The sequence below is a fragment of the Chamaea fasciata genome, unplaced genomic scaffold, assembly GCF_029207755.1.
Source record: "Chamaea fasciata isolate MVZ Bird 193981 ecotype frontalis unplaced genomic scaffold, bChaFas1.0.hap1 SCAF_27, whole genome shotgun sequence".
Lineage (NCBI taxonomy): Eukaryota > Metazoa > Chordata > Aves > Passeriformes > Sylviidae > Chamaea > Chamaea fasciata.
The window spans coordinates 4466861-4490803 of NW_027094112.1; the positions used below are offsets into that span (position 1 = coordinate 4466861).

The window sequence follows — 23943 nt, forward strand, 5'->3', positions numbered from 1 at the left end:
GAAAAATGGAGAAGCAGCTGGAAAAGGGTGGGACGGCTGGATAAATGGGGAACATCTGGAGAAATGGGGAACCGCTGAATCGTGGCTGGGGTGGCTAAAGGGGGCAGGGCTGGATCAGCGGGGGAACAGCTGGATAAATGGGGCACAGCTGGATCACTCGGGGGGTTTAAAGATGTTTTCCATCGTTTAATGTTCCTGGCGGGAGGCGGCGCCCACATTCCGCCCGGTGGGAACAGCCCGCGCGGATCCAGGGGGGAATTCCCGGGATCCATCCCGGCCTCGTGGCCCGGGTTACGGCAGGAATTCCCTCGTTTCTGGGCTGGAACTCAGCGGGCAGGGCACAGAAATGGAATTTACAGGAGTTTTCCGAGAGGGGAGCTCAGTCCGGCAGGTGTGGGGACCCCCTTCAGTTGGATTTTGAGGCAAAATGCGGAATTTGGATGGAATCGGGATTTCAGGGCAGGGTTCAACGTCCCGAAATGTCCCCGGGGGGTGCCCTGGCTGTCCCCAAGGTGTCCCTGGAGCACAGCGGGGATGATTCGGGACACACCCGGAGCCGCTTTTCCACCTGGGAGGGAGCCGGGAGCAAATGCCCGCCCCTGGAATTTTCCCGCTGTCCGGCTCTGCCCATCCCGGGGGCCGGTCCCGGGCAAAGAGGGAAAAGGGAAAGGAAAAGGAACGCTTCCGTCCCTGGGTGGGCTCGAACCACCAACCTTTCGGTTAACAGCCGAACGCGCTAACCGATTGCGCCACAGAGACCGCGCTGCCAGCGGCCCGCGCTCAAGGCACTCGGCCCGGGAACACCGGGAACACCGGGAAGACCGGGAATACCGGGAATACCGGGAACACCGGGAACACCGGATATACAGGGAACACTGGGAACACCGGGAACACCGGGAATACAGGGAATAGGAAAACCGGGAATGCGATAACCGGAACATCGGGAATCCCGGGAACACCGGGAATGGGGAAACGGGAACACCGGGAACACCGGGAACACCGGGAATGGGGAAACGGGAACACTGGGAATACCGGGAACACCGGGAATACCAGGAACACCGAGAATACCGGGAATACCGGGAACACCGGGAACACCGGATATACAGGGAACACTGGGAACACCGGGAACACCGGGAATACAGGGAATAGGAAAACCGGGAATGCGATAACCGGAACATCGGGAATCCCGGGAACACCGGGAATGGGGAAACGGGAACACCGGGAACACCGGGAACACCGGGAATGGGGAAACGGGAACACTGGGAATACCGGGAACACCGGGAATACCAGGAACACCGAGAATACCGGGAATACCGGGAACACCGGGAATGGGAAAACCGGGAATACCGGGAATGGGGAACCGGGAATGGGAACATCGGGAATGGGAAAACCGGGAACACCGGGAATGGGAATACCAGGAATGGGAAAACCGGAACACCGAGAATACCGGGAACAGCAGGAACACCGGGAACACCGGGAATGGGAAACCGGGAACGGGAGACTGGGAACGGGAACACCGGCAATGGGAACACCGGGAATGGGGAAACCGGGAATCGGACACCGGGAACGGGAATGGGAAACCGGGAATGGGATCTCGGGAAAAGGACACCGGGAATGGGGCACCGGGAAGGGGACACTGGCACCGGAACCACTGGGCACAGGGACACCGGCTCCAGGCACCGGGAACGGGACACCGGCCAGCGGCCCCGAGCACAGGGACACGGGACACCGGGACCGGAGCACTGAGACCGGCCCCGGCCCCGCCGAACCGGGAACCGAGGCGGCGGCACGGACAGCGGCCCACCGGGACCCCCGGGCCCGGGACACCGGGAGCTGCGGGGCGGGAGCGCGGCCGAGCCCCGGTAATCCCGGTTCTCTCCCCGGTAATCCCGGTTCTCTCCCCGGTAATCCCGGTTCTCTCCCCGGTAATCCCGGCGCCTCCCGCTCCTCTTCCTCCTTCCCGCCCCTTTCCCCGCTTTTATTTTTTTTCTCTTTTCCTGCCTTTTTTTTTTTCCTTATTCCTGTTCTTCCCCCCCCCCTTTTTTTTCCTTTTGTTTTCTCCTGTTCTTTTTTCTTCCTTTTCCCTTTTTTAATTTTTGCTGTAATTTCCCTGTTTTTCTTCCTTCCCCCCGTCGTTTTCCATCTTTCCCTTTCTCTAATTTCCCTCTATTTTTTTTACCTTCCCTTTTTTCCTTCCTCCTCCTCCCCCGATTTTCCTATTTTCCCTTTTTCCCGATTTTCCCTTTATTTTCCTTGTTTTTTTCACCTTCCTCTCCCCCCCTTCTTGTCCATTTCCCCCCTTTTTTCTAATTTCTCTGCTTTTCTTCTTTCCCCCCTTCTTTTCCATTTTTTTCCTTTTCTCTAATTTCCATTTTTCTTGTCTTTTTCCCCTCTCTTCCCCCATGTCATTTCCCTTTTACCTTTTCTTTCTCTCATTTCCCCCTTATTTTTTTCCCTATTTTTTTCTTCCCCCTCGCTTCCAATTTTCCATTTTTCCCTCTTGAAATTCCCTCTAATTTTTTTTCCTTCTTTTTTTTTTTTTTTTCCCCCCCTCCCCTCCCTTTCCTTCCCCCTCCTCTCCTGCCGAGCACCGAGGGTCCCGCGGCGGGTCCCGCTTGTCCCGGGTCACAATTTGGGGACCAAAAGGGGTCACGAAACACGGGGCCCGGAGATTCCGTGGGTTTTTGGGGCCATTCCAGCGGTTTTTTGGGGCGCCCTGATTCTCCCCCGCGGGGGGGGGTCTCTGCGAGCTCCGGGGGGTTCCAAAAGGAAGGGGGGTCCCCAATTTCGGCCCCTCGTCCCTTCCCCTTCCTCCGCAGCCCCCCAAAGGAATGAGGTCACGTGAGGCGGGCGGGGCCTGGCGGCGGCTGGAGGTGGGAAAAAAAATAATAATAAAAAAAAAAATTTAAAAAAAAATAAAAAAAAAAAAGGAAAAAATTAAAGGAGGGGGGGAGGAAGGAGAAAAAAAAAAAGAGGAAGGGAGAAAAAAAAAAAAAGAGCGAGAGAGAAGGGAGGAAAAAAAATAATTAAAAAATAATAATAATAAAAAAAAAAAAGGGCCGCGGCCGCAGCGCCGCCCGAGCCGAGCCGAGCCGAGCCGAGCCGAGCCGCGGGAGCGGCGGCAGCGGAGGGGCGGCCGCGGGGCCGCCGCCACCAGGTAGGGACGCGGTCCCGGTGTCCCCCCCCGGCCCGGGCCCCGCCGCCCCCCCCCGCCCCCAAAATGGCCGATGGCCGCCGCCCCCCCCCGGCTTTGTGCCCCGGGACCCCCCCCGGTCACACCGGGGAGCCCCGAGAGCCCCGGGGGGATCCCGCACCGCAGCGGGGCCGGGGGTGGGGGCGGCGGGACCCCCCCGGGGCGGGCGGAGGGGCCGGGCCGCGCTGACAGCCGGCCCCGAGCACAAAGGGGACGCCCCGGGGCCACCGGGACCGCCACACCCCCGGTGCCGCCGCGGCGGGAGCTGCCGGGGGGGCCGCGACCGGGTCACTCATCCCCCCCGCCACAGACAGCGCGGGGTCACGCGTGGCCGTGTCCCCTCGGTGTCCTCCCCCGGTGTCTGTGTCCCCCCCGGGTGTCAGTGACCCCCCCCGTGGCCGTGTCCCCTCGGTGTCCTCCCCCGGTGTCTGTGTCCCCCCCGGGTGTCAGTGACCCCCCCGTGGCCGTGTCCCCTCCGTGTCCCACCCCGGTGTTCGTGTCCCCCCCGGGTGTCAGTGACCCCCCCCGTGGCCGTGTCCCCTCGGTGTCACCCCCGGTGTCTGTGTCCCCCCCGGGTGTCAGTGACCCCCCCGTGGCCGTGTCCCCTCGGTGTCACCCCCGGTGTCTGTGTCCCCCCCGGGTGTCAGTGACCCCCCCGTGGCCGTGTCCCCTCGGTGTCCCACCCCGGTGTCTGTGTCCCCCCCGGGTGTCAGTGACCCCCCCGTGGCCGTGTCCCCTCCGTGTCCCACCCCGGTGTTCGTGTCCCCCCCGGGTGTCAGTGACCCCCCCCGTGGCCGTGTCCCCTCGGTGTCCTCCCCCGGTGTCTGTGTCCCCCCCGGATGTCAGTGACCCCCCCCGTGGCCGTGTCCCCTCGGTGTCCCACCCCGGTGTTCGTGTCCCCCCCGGGTGTCAGTGACCCCCCCGTGGCCGTGTCCCCCCCCGTGGCCGTGTCCCCCGGGTGTCAGTGGCCATCTCGTGCTCGGTCCCCCCCTCACCGTGTCCGTGTCCCCCCCTCGGGTCCCCCCCGCTGTCCATGTCCCCCCGTGTCCCTGTCCTCCGTGTGTCACTGCTCACCCCGTGTCCCCTTCCGTGTCCGTGTCCCCCCCGCTGTCCGTGTCCCCCCCGCTGTCCGTGTCCCCCCCGGTGTCCGTGTCCCCCCCGGTGTCCGTGTCCCCCGTGTGTCACCCCCCGCGCTCCCATCCCATCCGTGGCCGTGTGTGCTCGTGTCCTTGTCCCCGCACGTTTGTGGTCACTCGTGTCCAGCGGGGCTCCCTCCCCCAGCCCGCCGGGCCCCTCCGCAGCTCCGGTGCCGCACACCGGGACCGGCGGGGGGGGTGGGGTGGTCCCGGGGGTCCCGGGAGCGCTCCGGGGTGTCCCCTCGCGTTCCCGGTTCTCCGGGGCCGTTCCCGGTTCTCCGGGGCTTTTCCCCTCCCGTTCCCGGTTCTCCGGGGCCGTTCCCGGTTCTCCGGGGCTTTTCCCCTCGCGTTCCCGGTTCTCCGGGGCTTTTCCCCTCGCGTTCCCGGTTCTCCGGGGCCGTTCCCGGTTCTCCGGGGCTTTTCCCCTCGCGTTCCCGGTTCTCCGGGGCCCCGTGGAGCCGTCCCGGGTGTCCCGCGGGGAGGGGCCCGAGTTCCCGGTGACTTTGAAACGCCCTTCCCGGCCCGGGGGGCTCCGGGGGGCTCCGGGGACAGCCGGGCCACCGCCCACGGAGACAACAGAGCCCCAAAGTCCCTCCCGAGGGTCCCGGGGGGGTGCCGGGGTTTTGTCCCTCCGTTCCCCCGGCAGAGGAAATCGCGGCCCTTCCCGCCCGGTTTATCAGAACCGGTTTGCGCCGGTGCCTCGGGCTCCCCCCTCCCGCCGAGCCCCGGGGCCGCCTTTGGCGGCTGCCGGCCCCGAAAACGCCGGAATCGCCCCCAAAACGCGGCCGTGGCTCCCGCCGCTCCGGTGCCCTGCGGGGGGACACGGGGACAGGGCGGTGAGGAGCCCCGGGCGTGGGGAGGGGGCTGGCAGGACCCCCCCGCACCCGCCACCTGGGGCTGGGGAGGGTTTGGGGGGTCTGGGGCTCCCCTTGGGGTGCTGCTGGGCCCCCCTTGGCACAGGGGTGTCCCCAAGGTCCCCATCCCTGTGGTGTCCCCATCCCTGCGGTGTCCCCATCCCAGTCCCGGTGGTGGCCCCATCCCTGGTGCAGGTGTCCCTGTGTGTGTGTGTGTGTGTACTGCAGCCCATGTGTGTCCCTGGGTGTCACACGGGTGTCCCTGTGTGTCTCTGCATGTCCCTGTGTGTCACACGTGTGTCCCTGTGTGTCACATGGGTGTCCCTGCGTGTCCCTGCGTGTCACACGAGTGTCCCCACGGGCTGTGCGGTGTCACCGCCGCTGCCCCGACCCTGCCACCGTGCCCTGCTCATCTCCGTGATCCCGGCGTCCCCTGTCCCCGTCCCTGTCCCCTGTCCCCTGTCCCCGTCCCTGTCCCCTGTCCCCTGTCCCCTGTCCCTGTCCCCTGTCCCCTGGCTGTGACAATATTCGGGCCGCTGTCCCAGTGTCGCAGTTGCCACAGAAACGACAAACCCGCGGCCCTCCCGGTCCCCGGCGGCTCCCCCGGTACCGGGGCGGTGTCAGTACCGGGGCGGTGCCGGTACCGGGGCGGCCGAAGGCGGTGACCCCCAGGCAGGACCCTGCGGTGGGTGACAGGTGACCCCTGTCCCCTGCGGTGGCTCCTGCAGGTCCCTCGGTGTCCCTGTCTTTGCGGTGGGTGTCAGGTGACACGTGTCCCTGTCCCCTGCGGTGGCTCCTGCAGGTCCCTCGGTGTCCCTGTCCCTGCGGTGGGTGTCAGGTGACGCGTGTCCCTGTCCCCTGCAGTGGCTCCTGCAGGTCCCTCGGTGTCCCTGTCTTTGCGGTGGGTGTCAGGTGACGCGTGTCCCTGTCCCCTGCGGTGGCTCCTGCAGGTCCCTCGGTGTCCCTCAGGGGTTCCTGGGGGGCTCCCGCAGGACGGGGCCGCCCCGGGGCTCTCCAAGATGCCCCGGACCACCCGGATCAAGATCACGGAGCTCAACCCGCACCTGATGTGCGCCCTGTGCGGCGGCTACTTCATCGACGCCACCACCATCGTGGAGTGCCTGCACTCCTGTGAGTGTCCCCGAGGGGCCCCAAATGTCCCCAAATGTCCCCTGAGTGCCCCGGAACCCCGCAGTGCCCGCCCCGGGCCGCCCTGTGGGGCTGTGGGCAGTGCAGTGGGCAGGGTTCTGGTCTCCAGGCTGGTGTTGAGGGTCCCCAGGCTGGTCTAGGGGGGTCCCCACACTGGTGTGGGGGTCCCCGAGGCTCTGTCCCCTCTGTCCCCCCCGTCACGGAGGGTCCCCCTGTCCCCACAGTCTGTAAAACCTGCATCGTCCGTTACCTGGAGACCAACAAGTACTGCCCCATGTGCGACGCGCAGGTGCACAAAACACGGCCCCTGCTCAGCGTCAGGTCAGCACGGGCGCTCGGGGGGCTCGGGGGGCTCAAGGGACTTGGGGGGATGGCGGGAATTGTGGGATCGAGGGGCTCAGGGGAATTGGGATCTCGGAGAATCAGGGAGTTAGAGGAGCTCCAGGGGCTCGAGGGGCACAGGGGGCTTCTGGGGCTTGAGGTCCATCCATCCCTCCATCCATCCATCCATCCATCCATCCATCCATCCATCCATCCCTCCATCCATCCATCCACCCATCCATCCATCCCTCCATCCATCCATCCCTCCATCCATCCATCCCTCCATCCATCCATCCCTCCATCCATCCATCCCTCCATCCCTCCATCCATCCATCCCTCCATCCATCCATCCCTCCATCCATCTATCCATCCATCCATCCCTCCATCCATCCATCCCTCCCTCCCTCCCTCCATCCATCCATCCCTCCATCCATCCCTCCATCCATCCATCCCTCCCTCCCTCCCTCCATCCATCCATCCCTCCATCCATCCCTCCCTCCATCCATCCATCCATCCATCCCTCCATCCATCCATCCCTCCATCCCTCCATCCCTCCATCCCTCCATCCCTCCATCCCTCCATCCCTCCATCCATCCCTCCCTCCCTCCCTCCCTCCCTCCATCCATCCATCCATCCATCCATCCCTCCATCCATCCCTCCATCCCTCCATCCATGGATCCATCCCGTGTCCCACTGGTGGCCCTGGTGGCCCTGCCAGCTCCCCCCAGGTGACACGGTGGCCATGCCCGGCTCCATCTCAATCCATCCCAGCTGTGGAATTGGTTTCCATGGAAACCACGCCCGCTCCGATCCGTGCCCGGTGCGTTTCCATGCCGGGTTTTTTCCCTGTTTCTGTAGTAACACTTTTCCCACCTTTTTTTCCCTTTTTTCCCCCATTTTTTCGGGCTCCATGTGAAATATTTACACTCCCACGGCTCCTCCGGAATTCCCGGCTCTGCCTGCGGGGATGGAGCCGAGCCCGGGGGGTGGTGGCATCTCCACGTGGTCCCAATGTGGGGAAAAATGTGGGAAAAACTGTGAAAAACCAGGAAAAAAAAATCAGGAAAACTGGGGAAAAAAGGTAAAAAAAGGGGGGGGGGGGAAGATAAGAAATGGGAAAAAAATGGGAAAAAATGGGAAAAACCTGGGGATTTGGGAGATTGGAGACTTGGGGTTTTTGGGATGGGGAATTGGGAATTTAGAGTTTTGGGATGGGAAACTGGGGTTTTGGGGGTTGGGGGATTTGGGATGGGGAATTGGGGATTTGGGGTTTGGGATGAGGAAATGGGAATTTTCCAGAAGGGGCAGGGGGAAGCAGAGGCCACGTGGTGCTCCCGAATCCCGCTGATTTCTCCCACTTTTCCCATTTTTCCCCCCTCCAGGTCGGACAAAACCCTCCAGGACATCGTCTACAAGCTGGTCCCGGGGCTGTTCAAAGGTGCAGCCAAGGATGGCGGGAAATTGGGAATTTGGGAATTCAGGAATTTGGGAATTCGGGGATTTGGGGATTTGGGGAATCCCATCCTTCCCGGGATTTCCCATTCCCACGGGAACAGGAGGACACATGGGCCCATCCCAAATTTTGGGACAATCCGGGAGCAGGAGCCGTGGGTTTGCTCCGAGGGCCTCGGGATGGGGGAAAAGTGAGGGATTTGGGAACCCATAAAACCTCTGGATCGGCCGCCACGCCGGGATTTATGGAATCGGAATTTATGGAATCAGGATTTATGGAACTGGGATTTATGGAAGTGGGATTTATGGAGTCGCTGCTGCTGGAGCTCCCCTGGGAAATCCCTGGGTATTCCGAGGTGTCCCCCTGTGTCCCCTTGCTGTCACCCCCTGGCCGTGGCGCTGCCCCCACTTACATCCCCTTCCCTGTCCCTGTCCCCAACTCTGTCCCCGTCCCTATCCCTGTCCCTGTCCCCATCCCTGTCCTCATCCTTGTCCCTGTCCCTGTCCCCGCAGATGAGATGAAGAGGAGGCGCGACTTCTACGCCGCGTACCCGGTGGCCGAGGGTGAGTGTCACATGTCACATTGTCCCGGTGTCCCGGTGTCCCGGTGTCCCGGTGTCCCGGTGTGGCAGCCCGGGCCCGTCCCCCGCTGTCCCCTGAGCCCTGTCTGTCGCTGTCGCTGTCCCGCAGCTGCGCTGGGCTCGCAGGAGGAGCGCGGGGAGGTGCCGGAGCGGGACCAGGGCTCGGTGCCCGAGGACGAGATCGTCAGTCTGTCCATCGAGTTCCACCGGGACTGCGGGTACGGCGGGCCGGGGGGGACGGCCCGGGGCTCCCGGTACCGCCCGGGGGCTGCAGGAACTGGCCGCGGCTCCCGGTACCGCCCGGGGCTCCCGGTACCGCCCGGGGGCTGCGGGAACCGCCCGGGGCTGCGGGAACCGCCCGGGGCTCCCGGTACCGCCCGGGGGCTGCGGGAACCGCCCGGGGCTGCGGGAACCGCCCGGGGCTCCCGGTACCGCCCGGGGCTGCGGGAACCGCCCGGGGCTGCGGGAACCGCCCGGGGCTGCGGGAACCGCCCGGGGCTCCCGGTACCGCCCGGGGCTGCGGGAACCGCCCGGGGCTCCCGGTACCGCCCGGGGCTGCGGGAACCGCCCGGGGCTGCGGGAACCGCCCGGGGCTCCCGGTACCGCCCGGGGCTGCGGGAACCGCCCGGGGCTCCCGGTACCGCCCGGGGCTCCCGGTACCGCCCGGGAGCTGCGGGAACCGCCCGGGGCTCCCGGTACCGCCCGGGGCTGCGGGAACCGCCCGGGGCTGCGGGAACCGCCCGGGGCTCCCGGTACCGCCCGGGGGCTGCGGGAACCGCCCGGGGCTGCGGGAACCGCCCGGGGCTGCGGGAACCGCCCGGGGCTGTGAGAACCGCCCGGGGCTCCCGGTACCGCCCGGGGCTACGGGAATTGCCCGGGGCTGCGGGAATTGCAGAGGATTCCAGAGGGGCCCAGAAGATTCCAGAGAGATCCAGAGGGATCCAGGGGGATCCAGAGGGATCCCGAGCCCGGGAATGTCCGTGGATGTGCGGGGTGCAGCCCTGGATGTCCCCCTTGTCCCCCCTCCCCGGGGTTCCCTCTCCCCGTTCCCGTCCCCAATCCCCGTCCCGTGTCCCCCCAGGGAGGAGCCGAAAGGGGCCCTGGAGAACGGGGACATGGACAAGGACAAGGTGAGTGTGGGGTGGCACCGGGGTGGCACCGGGGTGGCACAGAGCCCTCGGTGCCCAGCTGCCCTGGGGGGCACAGGGGACACCCCAAAAACCGGGACACCCTAAACCTGGGACACGCTAAACCCAGGACTCCCCATATGTGGGACATCCCAAACCTGGGACTCCCCAAAACTTGGAATCCCAAACCCCAAACACCACAAACCCCAGAACACCCTGAACACCCCAAACCCGGGACACCCTAAACCCGGGACTCCCTAAATCCTGGGACACCCCAAATCCCAGAACACCCCAAACCCTGGACAACCCAAACCCAGGACACCCCAAACTTGTGACACTCCAAACCCCACACCCCAAACCCGGAACACCCCAAACCCCAAACTCCAAGCACCCCAAACCCCGAACACCCCAAACCCGGGACACCCTAAACCCCAAACCTGGGACACCCCAAACCCTGAACACCCCAAACCCCAAACCTGGGACACCCCAAACCCTGAACACCCCAAACCCAGGACCCCCCAAACCCCAAACCCCGAACACCCCAAACCCCAAACCCGGCACCCCCCAAACCCCAAACTCCAAGCACCCCAAACCTCAAACTCCAAGCATCCCAAACTCCAAACCCTGAACACCCCAAACCCGGGACACCATAACCCCCAAACCCCGAACACCCCAAACCCCAAACCCGGCACCCCAAACCCCGAACACCCCAAACCCCAAATCCGGCACCCCCCAAACCCCAAACCCCGAACACCCCAAACCCCAAACTCTGAACACCCCGAACCCCAAACCCCAAACACCCCGAACACCGCAAACCCCAAACCCGGCACCCCCCAAACCCCAAACCCCGAACACCCCAAACCCAGGACCCCCCAAACCCCGAACACCCCAAACCCAGGACCCCCCAAACCCCAAACCCCGAACACCCCAAACCCCAAACCCGGCACCCCCAAACCCCGAACACCCCAAACCCCAAACCCCGAACACCCCAAACCCCAAACCCGGCACCCCCAAACCCCAAACCCCGAACACCCCAAACCCCAAACCCGGCACCCCCCAAACCCCAAACCCCGAACACCCCAAACCCCAAACCCGGCACCCCCAAACCCCAAACCCCGAACACCCCAAACCCCAAACCCTGAACACCCCAAACCCCAAACTCTGAACACCCCAAACCCCAAACCCGGCACCCCCCAAACCCCAAACTCCAAGCACCCCAAACCTCAAACTCCAAGCATCCCAAACTCCAAACCCTGAACACCCCAAACCCGGGACACCATAACCCCCAAACCCCGAACACCCCAAACCCCAAACCCGGCACCCCAAATCCCGAACACCCCAAACCCCAAATCCGGCACCCCCCAAACCCCAAACCCCGAACACCCCAAACCCCAAACTCTGAACACCCCGAACCCCAAACCCCAAACACCCCGAACACCGCAAACCCCAAACCCGGCATCCCCAAACCCCAAACCCCGAACACCCCAAACCCCAAACCCGGCACCCCCAAACCCCAAACCCTGAACACCCCAAACCCCAAACCCGGCACCCCCAAACCCCAAACCCCGAACACCGCAAACCCCAAACCCGGCACCCCCAAACCCCAAAGCCCCGTTCCGTCCGTCAGGCCCCGGGGCTGCGGTTCCTGCGCTGCCCGGCCGCCATGACCGTGCTGCACCTGGCCAAGTTCCTGCGCAACAAAATGGACGTGCCCAGCAAGTACCGGGTGAGGGGATCTGGGGGGATGTTGGGAATGCTCGGGAATGTTTGGGAATATCTGGGAATTATTGGGAACGGTCAGCAATGGTCGGCAGTGGTTGGGAATGGTCGGGAATGGTCAGGAGTGTTTGGGGATGTTTGGGAATGGTCAGGAACGCTTGGGAATGGCTGGGAACAATTCAGAATGCGCAGGAATTCTTGGAATGCTTGAGAATGCTCAGGAACGTTTGGGAGTGTTTGGGGATGTTTGGGAATGCTCAGGAATGCTCGGGAATGTTTGGGAATGTTCAGGAATGCTCGGGAATGCTCGGGAGTCCTCAGGAATGTTTGGGAATGCTCAGGAATGTTTGAGAGTGTTTGGGGATGTTTGGGAATGCTCGGGAATGTTCAGGAATGCTCGGGAATGCTCGGGAGTACTCAGGAACGTTTGGGAGTGTTTGGGGATGTTTGGGAATGCTCAGGAATGTTTGAGAGTGTTTGGGAATGTTCAGGAATGCTCAGGAATGCTTGGGAGTGCTCGGGAGTGCTCAGGAATGTTTAGGAATGCTCAGGAATGTTTGAAAGTGTTTGGGGATGTTTGGGAATGCTCAGGAATGCTCGGGAATATTTGGGAATGTTCAGGAATGCTTGGGAATGCTCGGGAATGCTCGGGAGTACTCAGGAATGTTTGGGAGTGTTTGGGGATGTTTGGGAATGCTCAGAAATGCTCAGGAATGTTTGGGAATGCTCAGGAATGTTTGAGAGTGTTTGGGAATGTTCAGGAATGCTCAGGAATGCTTGGGAGTGCTCGGGAGTGCTCAGGAATGTTTAGGAATGCTCAGGAATGTTTGAAAGTGTTTGGGGATGTTTGGGAATGCTCAGGAATGCTCGGGAATATTTGGGAATGTTCAGGAATGCTTGGGAATGCTCGGGAATGCTCGGGAGTACTCAGGAATGTTTGGGAGTGTTTGGGGATGTTTGGGAATGCCCAGGAATGCCCAGGAATGCTCAGGAATGCTCAGGAATGTTTGAGAGTGTTTGGGAATGTTCAGGAATGCTCAGGAATGCTTGGGAGTGCTCGGGAGTGCTCAGGAATGTTTGGGAATGCTCAGGAATGTTTGGGAGTGTTTGGGAATGTTCAGGAATGCTCGGGAATGCTTGGGAATGCTCGGGAGTACTCAGGAATGTTTGGGAATGCTCAGGAATGTTTGGGAGTGTTTGGGAATGTTCAGGAATGCTCGGGAATGCTCGGGAGTGCTCAGGAATGTTCAGGAATGCTCAGGAATGTTTGGGAATGCTCAGGAATGTTTGGGAGCGTTCAGGAATGCTCGGGGGACACTGCCCGGGTTCTGCTGTGCTCTGCTCAGCCCGGAGGGGCCGCTGTGGCCGTCCCGTGTCACATCCACGGCTGATCCCGCTTGTCCCAAATATCCCTGACCCGCCGTCCTGTCCCGGGGGCTGGATCTGTCCTTTTCCCGTGGCTGGATCCATCCTTTCCCTGGATTTGGATCCATCCTTTCCCTGGATTTGGATCCATCTTTTCCCTGGATTTGGATCCATCTTTTTCCCTGGATTGGATCCGTCCTTTCCCCGTTCCAGGTGGAGGTGCTGTACGAGGACGAGCCCCTGAAGGAATATTACACCCTGATGGACATCGCCTACATCTACCCCTGGAGGAGGGTGAGGATCCTGGGCAAAGGGGAAATCCGGGAATATCTGTGCTGGGAATCCTGGGAAAATCTGTCCTTTGGGGGATAAAACCGGGAATACCTGTACTGGGAAAATCTGTCCTGGGGAAACTGGGAATATGTGTGCTGGGAAAAGTGGGAAAATCTCTTCTAGGGAAAAAGCTGGGAAAATCGGTCCTGGAGAAACCAGTCCTGGGGAAACTGGGAATATCTATGCTGGGAATACTGGGGAAAAAAATCTGTCATTTGGGGGATAACACTGGGAAAATCTGTACTGGGGAAACTGGGAATATCTGTCCTGGGAATACTGAGAAAATCTGCCCTTTAGGGGTTAAATCTGGGAATATCTGTACTGGGATAATCTGTACTGGGGAAACTGGGAATATCTGTGCTGGGAAAAGTGGGAAAATCTGTTCTAGGGGAAAAAAAAAGGGGGGGGGGGGAATCTGTCCTGGGATAAACTGGGAAAATCTGTCCTGGGGAAATTGGGAATATCTATACTGGGAAAAGTGGGAACATCTGTCCTTTGGGGGAAAAAAGGGGGAAATCTGTCCTGGGGAAAAGTGGGAAAATCCGTCCTGGAGGGAAAAGCCAGGGAAAATAATTCCTGGGGAAAAAATCAGGGAAAATAATTCCTGGGGGAAAAACCAGGGGAAGTAATTCCGGAAAAACCGGGGAAGATAATTCCCGGGGGAGCCTTTCCCACAATAAATCCCGGAGCGGGGGGATTTTCCTCCGGGTGGGATTTTCGGGATCGCCGGTGGCGGGGAGGGCGTGGCGGCAGTGCCCGTGTCCCCGGGGCGGTGTCAGTGTCACTGTCCCCGCCGTGGTGGTGGCACTCCCGGCGTCCCCGCGGTGTCCCCGCGGTGGTGGCAGTGCCCGTGTCCCTGCGATGTCCCCGCGGTGGTGGTGGCAGTGTCACTGTCCCCGCGGTGGTGGCAGTGTCACTGTCCCCGCGGTGGTGGCAGTGTCACTGTCCCCGCGGTGTCCCCGCGGCGGTGGCGGCACTGTCGGTGTCCCCGCGGTGGTGGTGGCAGTGTCACTGTCCCCGCGGTGGTGGCAGTGTCACTGTTCGCGCGGTGGTGGTGGCAGTGTCACTGTCCCCGCGGTGTCCCCGCGGTGGTGGTGGCAGTGTCACTGTTCCCGCGGTGGTGGTGGCAGTGTCACTGTCCCCGCGGTGTCCCCGCGGTGGTGGCGGCACTGTCGGTGTCCCCGCGGTGGTGATGGCAGTGTCACTGTCCCCGCGGTGTCCCCGCGGTGTCCCCGCGGTGTCCCCGCGGTGGTGGCGACACTGTCGGTGTCCCCGCGGTGGTGATGGCAGTGTCACTGTCCCCGCGGTGTCCCCGCGGTGGTGATGGCAGTGTCACTGTCCCCGCGGTGTCCCCGCGGTGGTGGCAGTGTCACTGTTCCCGCGGTGGTGATGGCAGTGTCACTGTCCCCGCGGTGTCCCCGCGGTGGTGATGGCAGTGTCACTGTCCCCGCGGTGTCCCCGCGGTGGTGGTGGCTGTGTCACTGTCCCCGCGGTGTCCCCGCGGTGGTGATGGCAGTGTCACTGTCCCCGCGGTGTCCCCGCGGTGGTGGTGGCAGTGTCACTGTTCCCGCGGTGGTGGTGGCAGTGTCACTGTCCCCGCGGAGTCCCCGCGGTGGTGGCGGCACTGTCGGTGTCCCCGCGGTGGTGATGGCAGTGTCACTGTCCCCGCGGTGGTGATGGCAGTGTCACTGTCCCCGCGGTGGTGGCGGCACTCCCGCCGTCCCCGCGGTGTCCCCGCTGCGGTGCCAGCCGTGTCCCGTGTCCCCAGAGCGGTCCCCTGGCGCTCAAGTACCGCGTCCAGCCCTCGTGCAAGCGGCTCCGGCTGTGCCCGGCGCTGTCCCCCGAGGCCACCAACACCAGCGGCGCCTCCGAGTGCGACTCCGGCAGCGACAAAGCGCAGAGCCCCGGGCTGGCATCGCCCCCCGGGCTGGCACCGCCCCCCGGGCCCGCCCTCAACGGGGCAGCCTCGAACTGTCACCAGATGTCACCCACTTGTCACCCGATGTCACCCACTTGTCACCCGCTGCCACCCGCCCGCGGCCGCAAAACCGCCCTGAACGGCAGCGCGGGCTCGGCCCTGAGCTAAAAACCTCCGGGGACTCGGGAAAATCCTCCTGGGAATCGGGAAAATCATCCTGGAGCTCGGGAAATCTTCCTGGGAATCGGGAAAATCATCCTGGAGCTCGGGAAATCTTCCTGGGAATCGGGAAAATCCTCCTGGGAATCGGGAAAGTCATCCTGGGAATCGGGAAAATCATCCTGGAGATCGGGAAATCATCCTGGGAATCGGGAAAATCCTCCTGGGAATCGGGAAAGTCATCCTGGAGCTCGGGAAATCTTCCTGGGAATCGGGAAAATCCTCCTGGGAATCGGGAAAGTCATCCTGGGAATCGGGAAAATCATCCTGGAGCTCGGGAAATCATCCTGGGAATCGGGAAAATCCTCCTGGGACTTGGAAAAACCTTCTGGGACTCGGAAAATCCTCCTGAGACTCCAAAAAAAATCCTCCGGGGATCGTACAGACTCTCCAAGGATTCCTAAAAATCACCCAGGGATTCCTACAGACCCTCCAGGGACTCGTAAAAATCCGCGTGGGATTCCTAAAACCCCTCCAGGGACTCCAAAAAATCCTCCCGGGATTCCTAAAAATCCTCCTGGGATCCTGCAGACCCTCCAGAGATTCCTACAAACCCTCCAGGGATTCCTAAAAATCCTCCTGGAATTCCTAAAAATCCTCCTGGAATTCCTACCCCCCCCCCCCCCCCCATCCAGGGATCCCTCTGGAGCTTTTTCCTTGCAGACCTCTATAAATACCTGGGTGTACATAGGGAGACAGAGAAGACTTCTACGGACTTATTTTCTAATTTAAAAAACAAGACCACAAAGAAGACCCAGAAATGGCGGGGGATGTTTTTAAATCTGTTTTTGGGATTTTTTTTTGGTTGGTTTTGGGGTTTTTTGTTTGGTTTTGGGGTTTTTTTGTTTGGTTTTGGGGGTTTTTTGTTCGATTTTGGGGTGTTTTTTTGTTGGTTTTGGGGTTGGTTTTTTTTTGGGGGGGCGGGTGGGGTTTGAGGTTTGACTGGTGGAAGCTGCATGTCCCCCTGCCCCGAATCCACATTCCCAAATTCCCGGTTTTTCCCAAAGTGGTTTTTTCCCCTCTCCTCCTCCTCCTCCCTCCCCGCTCCCGGAGCCGCACAGGTGAAAGCCAAGCACAGAAACCAAAAAAAAAATCCCCCAAAAAACCCCAAATCCGCCCCTCAGGCTCTGCTGCTGGGTTGTATTTTCTATTTTTTCTGCCTTTTTTGGGGGGTGTTTATTCCAGGGTGTTCCTGGATCTCATCCCGGGAATATTTTGGGGAATTTCTTCGCTTTCCCTGCAGGTTTTTGGGCTAAACCTCGCACAGACTCAGCACAGTAAATTCGGGGGGTGTTTTGGGGGTATTTTGGTGGTGGCAGCACAAATTCCCACCCCCCACCCACACCCCCCGGAATTATTTTCTCTCCCCCCGAGGTCCTGGCGGCTCCAGGGAAATTTGGGAAGCGCCCAAATGTTTGGGATGTTCCCGACGAGTTTTGGTTTTTTGTTTTTTGGGTTTTTTTTTTTTTTTTGGTTTCTTTTTGTTTTTGTTTTGTTTTGGGTTTTTGTTTTGTTTTGTTTTTGGTGTCCTGCCCGTTCCCGCCCTCACGGTGCGTTTGTAATAAAAGGAAACGTAAAAACAAAAATTGGGATTTCAGCGCCTTCGGCCGGGAGGGAAGGGACCAAAGGTGAATCCCAAACCCCACAGCGGCTCCTCTGGCGGCTCCCAGTGCTCTGGGATGAGGGTTTCATTGGGGTTTGGAGCCCCATCCCAAACCCCGCAGAGGCTGAATCCCAAACCCACAGATGTTCCATCCCAAACCCCACAGATGTTCCATCCCAAACCCCACAGATGTTCCATCCCAAACCCCACAGATGTTCTATCCCAAACCCCACAGATATTCCATCCCCAAACCCACAGAGGCTGATTTGGGATCAGAAGGCAAATCCCAAACCCCACAGCGGCTCCCAGTGCTCTGGAATTAGGATTTCATTGGGGTTTGGAGCCCCATCCCAAACCCCACAAGTGCCGCATCCCAAACCCCACAGGTGCTGAATCCCAAACCCCAAAGGTGTCCAATCCCAAACCCCACAGATGTTCCATCCCAAACCCCACAGATGTTCCATCCCAGACCCCACAGATGTTCCATCCCAGACCCCACAGATGTTCCATCCCAAACCCCATAGATATTCCATCCCCAAACCCACAGCGGCTGATTTGGGACCAGAAAGCGAATCCCAAACCCCACAACAACGGAATTAGGATTTCATTGGGGTTTGGAATCTTTCCTGTCCCCGCTGCCAGGTGGGGACAGGAATCCCGGTATTCCCAGTATTCCCAGTGCTCCCGGAGTTCCTTGTGTTCGCAGTGCTCCCGGTGTCCCCGGAGCTCCTGGTGCTCCTGATATTCCCGGTATTCCCAGTGCTCCTGGAGTTTCCAGTGTTCCCGGAGTTCCCGGTGTTCCCAGAGTTCCTGGTACCCCAGGCACTCCCGGTACTCCCGGTGCTCCTGGTGTTCCCGGCGCTCCCGGTGCTCCTGGTACTCCCGGTGCTCCCGGTACTCCCGGTGTTCCCGGTGTTCCCGGTGTTCCCGGTGTTCCCGGTACTCCAGGTGCTCCCGGCACTCCCGGCGCTCCCGGAGCTCCCGGCGCCCCCGGTGCCGCTCAGGCTCGGGGGGGCCCCGGCGCCGCCCGCACCGTGTCCCCGCGGTGGGAGCCGTCGCAGTACGGGGGGCTCCGGGTGCGTTTGCAGGCGCAGAGCAGCGCGGGCCCGTCCCGGGACGGGCTGAACCGCACCGGGGCCAGCCCCGGGGCCGCCCGCTTGTGCGCACCGTCACACCAGGGCTGCGGGGAAACCGGGACCGCCTCAGCCGCGCCTTTGGGGGGCCCCGGTTGTTCCCCCGAGGTCACCGCGACCCCCTCCGCGCTCCCCTGGGGAATTGCGGGAAAACCCCAAATCCGCCCCAAAACATCCCGCCCCGGGATTGTGGGGGGGAGGTCGGTGCTGCCCCGGCCCGTCGGCACCGCGCACAGCCCAGTTTGGGGGTGGCGGGTCCCCCCCCCCCGGAGCCACCGGGACCCCCCCGACCCATCCCGGGGGTCCCCAATCCCAAATCCCCCGGAGCCTCCTGTAACTCTGCACTCCCGCGGTTCTCCCGGATCCCCCGGTTCCTCCGGATCCCCCGGTTCTCTCGGATCCCCCCGCTCCTCCTGGATCTCCCCGGTTCTCCCGGATCCCCCGGTTCCCCCGGAACCCCCCGGTTCTCTCGGATCCCCCCGCTCCTCCTGGATCTCCCCGGTTCTCCCGGATCCCCCGGTTCCCCCGGATCCCCCGGTTCTCTCGGATCCCCCCGCTCCTCCTGGATCTCCCCGGTTCTCCCGGATCCCCCCGGTTCCCCCGGACACCCCGGTTCCCCCGGATCCCCCGGTTCCCCCGGATCCCCCCGCTCCTCCTGGATCCCCCCGGTTCTCCCGGACCCCCCGGTTCTCCCGGACCCCCCGGTTCTCCCGGATCCCCCCGGTTCTCCCGGAACCCCCCGGTTCTCCCAGACCCCCCGGTTCTCCCGGATCCCCCCGGTTCCCCCGGACCCCCCGGTTCTCCCGGACCCCCCGGTTCCCCCGGACCCCCCGCTTCTCCCAGACTCCCCGGTTCTCCCGGATCCCCCGGTTCTCCCGGATCCCCCCGGTTCTCCCGGATCCCCCGGTTCTCCCGGATCCCCCGGTTCCCCCGGACCCCCCGGTTCTCCCGGACCCCCCAGTTCCCCCGGACCCCCCGCTTCTCCCAGACTCCCCGGTTCTCCCGGATCCCCCGGTTCTCCCGGATCCCCCCGGTTCTCCCGGATCCCCCGGTTCTCCCGGACCCCCCGGTTCTCCCGGATCCCCCGGTTCTCCCGGACCCCCCGCTCCTCCCGGATCCCCCGGTTCTCCCGGATCCCCCGGTTCTCCCGGACCCCCCGGTTCTCCCGCCCCCTCCGGAGCCCCCCGGCCCGACCTGTCGCTGGCTGTGCCCGCAGGAGCACCAGCTGTAATTCTTGCCCGCCTTCAGCTCCACCGGGAACGGCTCCTTGGCGGCGACCACCGGCTGCGGGGGCGGCGCGGAGCAGAACGACGGCACCCGCGGCCCCCCCGGGGGCTCCCGGTCCCGGCGGCCGCCCCTGGCCGCCCTCATCAGCGCCGTGAGCACGGCCGGTGCCGGGGCGGGCCGCAGCATGGTCCCGGTGCCGCTCCCGGTGACCTTCCCCGCGAGGCTCCTCCTCCTCCCGGTGCCGCCGGAAGAGCCGGGGCGGGCCCGGGGAGCTCCGGGAGGGGCCGGGGAGCTGCGGGGGGGGCGGTTCCGCCGGTACCGGGGCGCTACGGGGGGGGCTGTTCCGCCGGTACCGGGGAGCTCCGGGAGGGGCGGTTCCGCCGGTACCGGGGAGCTCCGGGAGGGGCGGTTCCGCCGGTACCGGGGGGCTCCGGGAGGGGCGGTTCCGCCGGTACCGGGGAGCTCCGGGAGGGGCGGTTCCGCCGGTACCGGGGAGCTGCGGGAGGGGCGGTGCTCCCCGGGGTCGGTGCCGCTGCCGTTCCGGGATCGTGGTTCCGGTGCTCGGTGTCGCTGCCGCCCCCGTCACCCGCTCGTGTCACCCGCTCGTGTCACCCTCTCCTGGCACCTGTTCCCAGTGCCAGTCCCGGTTCCCAGTGTCATTCCCAGTTCCCAGTGTCATTCCCAGTTCCCAGTGCCAATCCCAGTTCCCAGTGCCAATCCCAGTTCCCAGTGCCAATCCCAATTCCCAGTTCCCAATGCCAATCCCAGTTCCCAGTGCCGGTGTCAGTTCCCCAGTGCCATTCCTGGTTCCCAGTCCCAGTTCCCAGTCCCAGTTCCCAGTTCCAGTCCCTGTTCCCAGTTCCCAGTTCCCAGTTCCCAGTTCCCAGTTCCCAGTCCCTGTTCCCAGTTCCCAGTTCCAGACCCTGTTCCCAGTTCCAGTCCCAGTTCCAGTTCCCAGTTCCCAGTTCCCAGTTCCCAGTCCCAGTTCCCAGTTCCAGACCCTGTTCCCAGTTCCAGTCCCAGTCCCAGTTCCCAGTTCCAGTCCCTGTTCCCAGTTCCAGTCCCAGTTCCCAGTTCCCAGTTCCCATTTCCAGTCCCTGTTCCCAGTTCCAGTGCCTGTTCCCAGTTCCCAGTTCCAGACCCTGTTCCCAGTTCCAGTCCCAGTTCCCAGTTCCAGTTCCAGTTCCCAGTTCCCAGTTCCCAGTCCCAGTTCCCAGTTCCCAGTTCCCAGTTCCAGTCCCTGTTCCCTGTTCCCAGTTCCCAGTTCCCAGTTCCCAGTTCCCAGTTCCTAGTTCCCAGTCCCTGTTCCCAATCCCGGTCCCGGTTCCCATTCTCAGTGCCCCATCCCAGTGCCTCATCCCAGCCCCGGTGCCCGTTCCCAATGCCCAATCCCACTCCCAGTGCCCCATCCTGGTGCCCATTCCCAATCCCGGTGCCCGTTCCCGGTGCCCATTCCCATTCCCATTCCCGGTGCCCATTCCCATTCCCATTCCCGGTGCCCGTTCCCGGTGCCCATTCCCATTCCCATTCCCGGTGCCCATTCCCATTCCCATTCCCGGTGCCCATTCCCATTCCCATTCCCACTCCCGGTGCCATTCCCGGGCAGCACACCAGGCTCAGGAGCACATCCCCCCCTCAGTTTCCCCCCGGAGCCCCCCCGGGTCCGCAGCCTCGGCCCGGCGGCTGCTGTGAGAATTCCCGGAATCCCGGCTGGAAATTCCCGGAATCTCGGCGTGGGAACGGCTTTTCCAGCAGGAATTCCCAGAATCCCGGCGTGGGAGCGGCTTTTCCAACAGCCGGGCCGGATTTCGGGCAGGAAAGGGGCCAAAGCAGGGGCAGCACCCGGATTTTATTCCAAGGAATAAATCCTTGGAAAAGAGGAGGATTCAGGAGCTGCTCACAAACACAGCAAGGGGCTTTGGCATTTAATGAGGGCCGTAATTTGGGGGGTTTTTTTTTTGGGAAAAAAATCCTCCTTTTCCCACTGATTCCCACCTCCAGGACCTCGCTCCTGCATCCCGGGACCATCCCTGGTTTGGGATTTTGCCACATTCCCAGCACCTGGCAGGGAATTCCCATTTAAATTTTTATTAAATCCCCCTTTACCTTAATTAAACCCCCCCCCTCGCGTTTCATATTAATATCATTTATTATAATAAAGACACGTCAAGCCGCGTGAAAAAAAATATATCTTAGCTCCGTTACCCTTGGATTGCCAAAAATATACACGTTTGTTTTTCCTCTTTTCATTTAATATTTAAAAAAAAAAAAAATAAAACAAACCCAAAACACAACAAAAACCCGACGAAACCAAACAACAAAACCCCCTAAAAAACGAACACAGATTTCGAAAACGAAAATAAAAATAAAAAATGAAAATGAAAATGAAAATAAAAATAAGAGGAGACACATGCAACGATCCCAAAGAAGAGCATCAGAACGGGTAAATAAGCGTACCCCAGTGCAACCGAAACACGGATAATCTTTTCCTTTTCCTTTTCCTTTTCCTTTTCCTTTTCCTTTTCCTTTTCCTTTTCCTTTTCCTTTTCCTTTTCCTTTTCCTTTTCCTTTTCCTTTTCCTTTTCCTTTTCCTTTCGGATGTTTGTTTATTTGTTAATTTTTGGTTTTGGGGGTTTTATTTTTTTCCGCAGGGATTCAGCTGGAGATTCCCAGCTCCCTCCCCCCCGCCCCCCCCCCCGGCTCAGCCCAGGGGACATTTTGGGGGGGGGGGGCGGAGGTGACAATTCCCGAGGGTTTGGACACGGGGAGAGGGGGAAGTGCTTCGTGTCTGTGATCTCCTCCTTCCCTGGGCCTGGAATTTCCCGAGAGCCGGATCCCAGAATTCCCAGAGATCCAGAGGGATCCAGCTCTCGGAATTCCCGGAGAGCCAGAGGGATCCAACTCCTGGAATTCCTGGAATTCAGAGGGATCCAGATCCCAGAATTCCCGGAATCCAGAGGGATCTAACTCCTGGAATTCCCGGAATCCAGAGGGATCCAACTTATGGATTCCCAGAATCCAGAGGGATCCCACCCTGGGAATTCCCAGAATCCAGGGGGATCCCCGAGCAGGGCCCGGGGGCTCTGCCCAGCCCAGCCTCTGATCCCACCTAAAAATCCCCAAACTCCCGAATTTCCGTCCTCTCCCAAAGGCTGATCCCGGCCATTCCCGCAGGAGCCATTCCCAGCATTCCCAGCCTCTGGAAGCGCCTCTCCCTGAGCCCAAATTGGGGCGATCCCAACACGGATTTGGGGGGTCCCGGGGGATCAATTCCCTGTGCAGGGGATGGATCCCAGCAGGATTCCCAACATTCCCAACATTCCCAGCCCTCGAACCTTCTGGATCCCCCCGGGGTCGGATTTTGGGAAGAATTTGGGCAGAGTTTTGGGGTTTTGGGGGTTGCAAATGGGGTTGGAGGTTGTGGGTGGCACCACAGGGATTTGGGATCCAGGAGCAAGGCAAGGATTTGGGATTTGTGCTAAAAAAGCCAAAAATTAAATTAAAATAAAATAAAAATTTAAAAATAATTAATAAAAATAAAGTAAAATGGAAATGAAAATGAAATGAAAATGAAATTAAATAGAAATGAAATGAAATGAAAAAATAAAATAAAATTGAAATGAAATGAAACGAAATAAATGAAATAAAATAGAAATGAAATGAAAATGAAAAAATGAAGTGAAATGAAATGAAATAAAACAAAATATAATAAAAAGAAATAAAATAGAAATTAAAATTAAAAAAATAAAATAAAAATGGAATAAAATAAAATGAAACAGAAGGAAATGAAACGAAATAAAAATGAAATAAAATAGAAATGAAATGAAACAATGAAAAGAAACGAAATGATGATAAAATAAAATAAAATTTTCAAAAGCCCCACTCCTGGCCACACCCAGCTGGCAGAGCCCGGATCTGGAATTTGGCCCATCCCAAACCCCGAGGATCTGCGGGATGGCAGGTGAGGCCAAAACACACCAAACCTGGGGGGACAGCCCCAAAATTCCACATTTTACCCCAAATTCGGGATTCAGTTTGAGCCCAAGGCTCCTCAGGGGACCCCGTGCCAGGGGGGATTTGGGATTTTGGGATTTTGGGATTTTGGGGTGGCACCTCCAGGCGTGCCCGGGGAGGGGGAGAAAAGAGAAAAAATCCAAAGGAATTTTCAAAGTGCAAGAAGGGGGATTGTGCTGGAGCTGGGGATCCCAAACGCCCCAACAGCTTCCTAAGCTCGTTCAAACCCCTGCAGAGATAAATCCCGTTCCATATTTAATATAAATTTATATTTCTCTGAGCAGCCAGAGGCTCTGCCCGGTTCAGAGCTCCAGGCTGAGGAGCAGAAAGAGGGTTTGGGGTTTGTTTTTGTTTTGTTCTGTTTTTAAAATTTTTTTTTTTTTTTTTTTAGACAACCATTGTGGTGTGAAAATTAGAAAAAAAAAAATTAAATTAATTTTTTTTTTTTTTTAAAAAGGGAGGGTTTTTGCCTGGGCTGAGCTTTGGCAGCACAGCCCCGCTGCGGGTAACGGGAATAGTGCAAAGCAGGAAGGGCGGTGGGGATGGGCCGGAGGCGGCACCGAGGTCCCGAAATTCGGGATCTGGGCCCCTCCCAAAGG

At 60.6% G+C, this 23943-nt stretch overlaps 3 protein-coding genes and 1 non-coding gene across 6 annotated transcripts; 1 reads left to right on the forward strand and 3 right to left on the reverse strand.

Annotated features, from left to right (window-relative positions):
• Positions 1-685: 685 nt before the first annotated feature.
• TRNAN-GUU (transfer RNA asparagine (anticodon GUU)) lies at positions 686-759 on the reverse strand. Its single transcript has one exon. It is a non-coding gene; the product is annotated as a tRNA-Asn (tRNA).
• LOC136301680 (collagen alpha-2(IV) chain-like) lies at positions 737-2436 on the reverse strand. Its single transcript, XM_066204804.1, has 2 exons — positions 2421-2436; positions 737-1833 (listed from the first exon to the last, which is right to left on the reverse strand). Exons 1-2 carry the CDS (start codon positions 2434-2436, stop codon positions 737-739), a joined length of 1113 nt encoding a protein of 370 aa, XP_066060901.1.
• A 461-nt stretch (positions 2437-2897) lies between these two features.
• Positions 2898-17140, forward strand: PCGF2 (polycomb group ring finger 2). Of its 3 annotated transcripts, none has more exons than XM_066205333.1 (10): positions 2898-3157; positions 6153-6314; positions 6557-6653; positions 8036-8091; positions 8619-8669; positions 8796-8904; positions 9768-9816; positions 11441-11539; positions 13111-13191; positions 14999-17140. In XM_066205333.1, exons 2-10 carry the CDS (start codon positions 6203-6205, stop codon positions 15314-15316), a joined length of 972 nt encoding a protein of 323 aa, XP_066061430.1. In that variant the 5' UTR covers positions 2898-3157; positions 6153-6202; the 3' UTR covers positions 15317-17140. The 3 variants fall into 3 exon arrangements, with proteins under 3 accessions (XP_066061430.1, XP_066061429.1, XP_066061431.1); XM_066205332.1 differs by having other exon boundaries at positions 2899-3157; positions 6134-6314; XM_066205334.1 differs by having other exon boundaries at positions 3138-3157; positions 6176-6314.
• Positions 17141-17873: 733 nt separating this feature from the next.
• CISD3 (CDGSH iron sulfur domain 3) lies at positions 17874-19563 on the reverse strand. The gene is made up of 2 exons (XM_066205345.1): positions 19298-19563; positions 17874-18150 (listed from the first exon to the last, which is right to left on the reverse strand). The coding sequence occupies exons 1-2, from the start codon at positions 19514-19516 to the stop codon at positions 17971-17973; spliced, it is 399 nt and encodes a 132-aa protein (XP_066061442.1). The 5' UTR covers positions 19517-19563; the 3' UTR covers positions 17874-17970.
• Positions 19564-23943: the final 4380 nt, after the last annotated feature.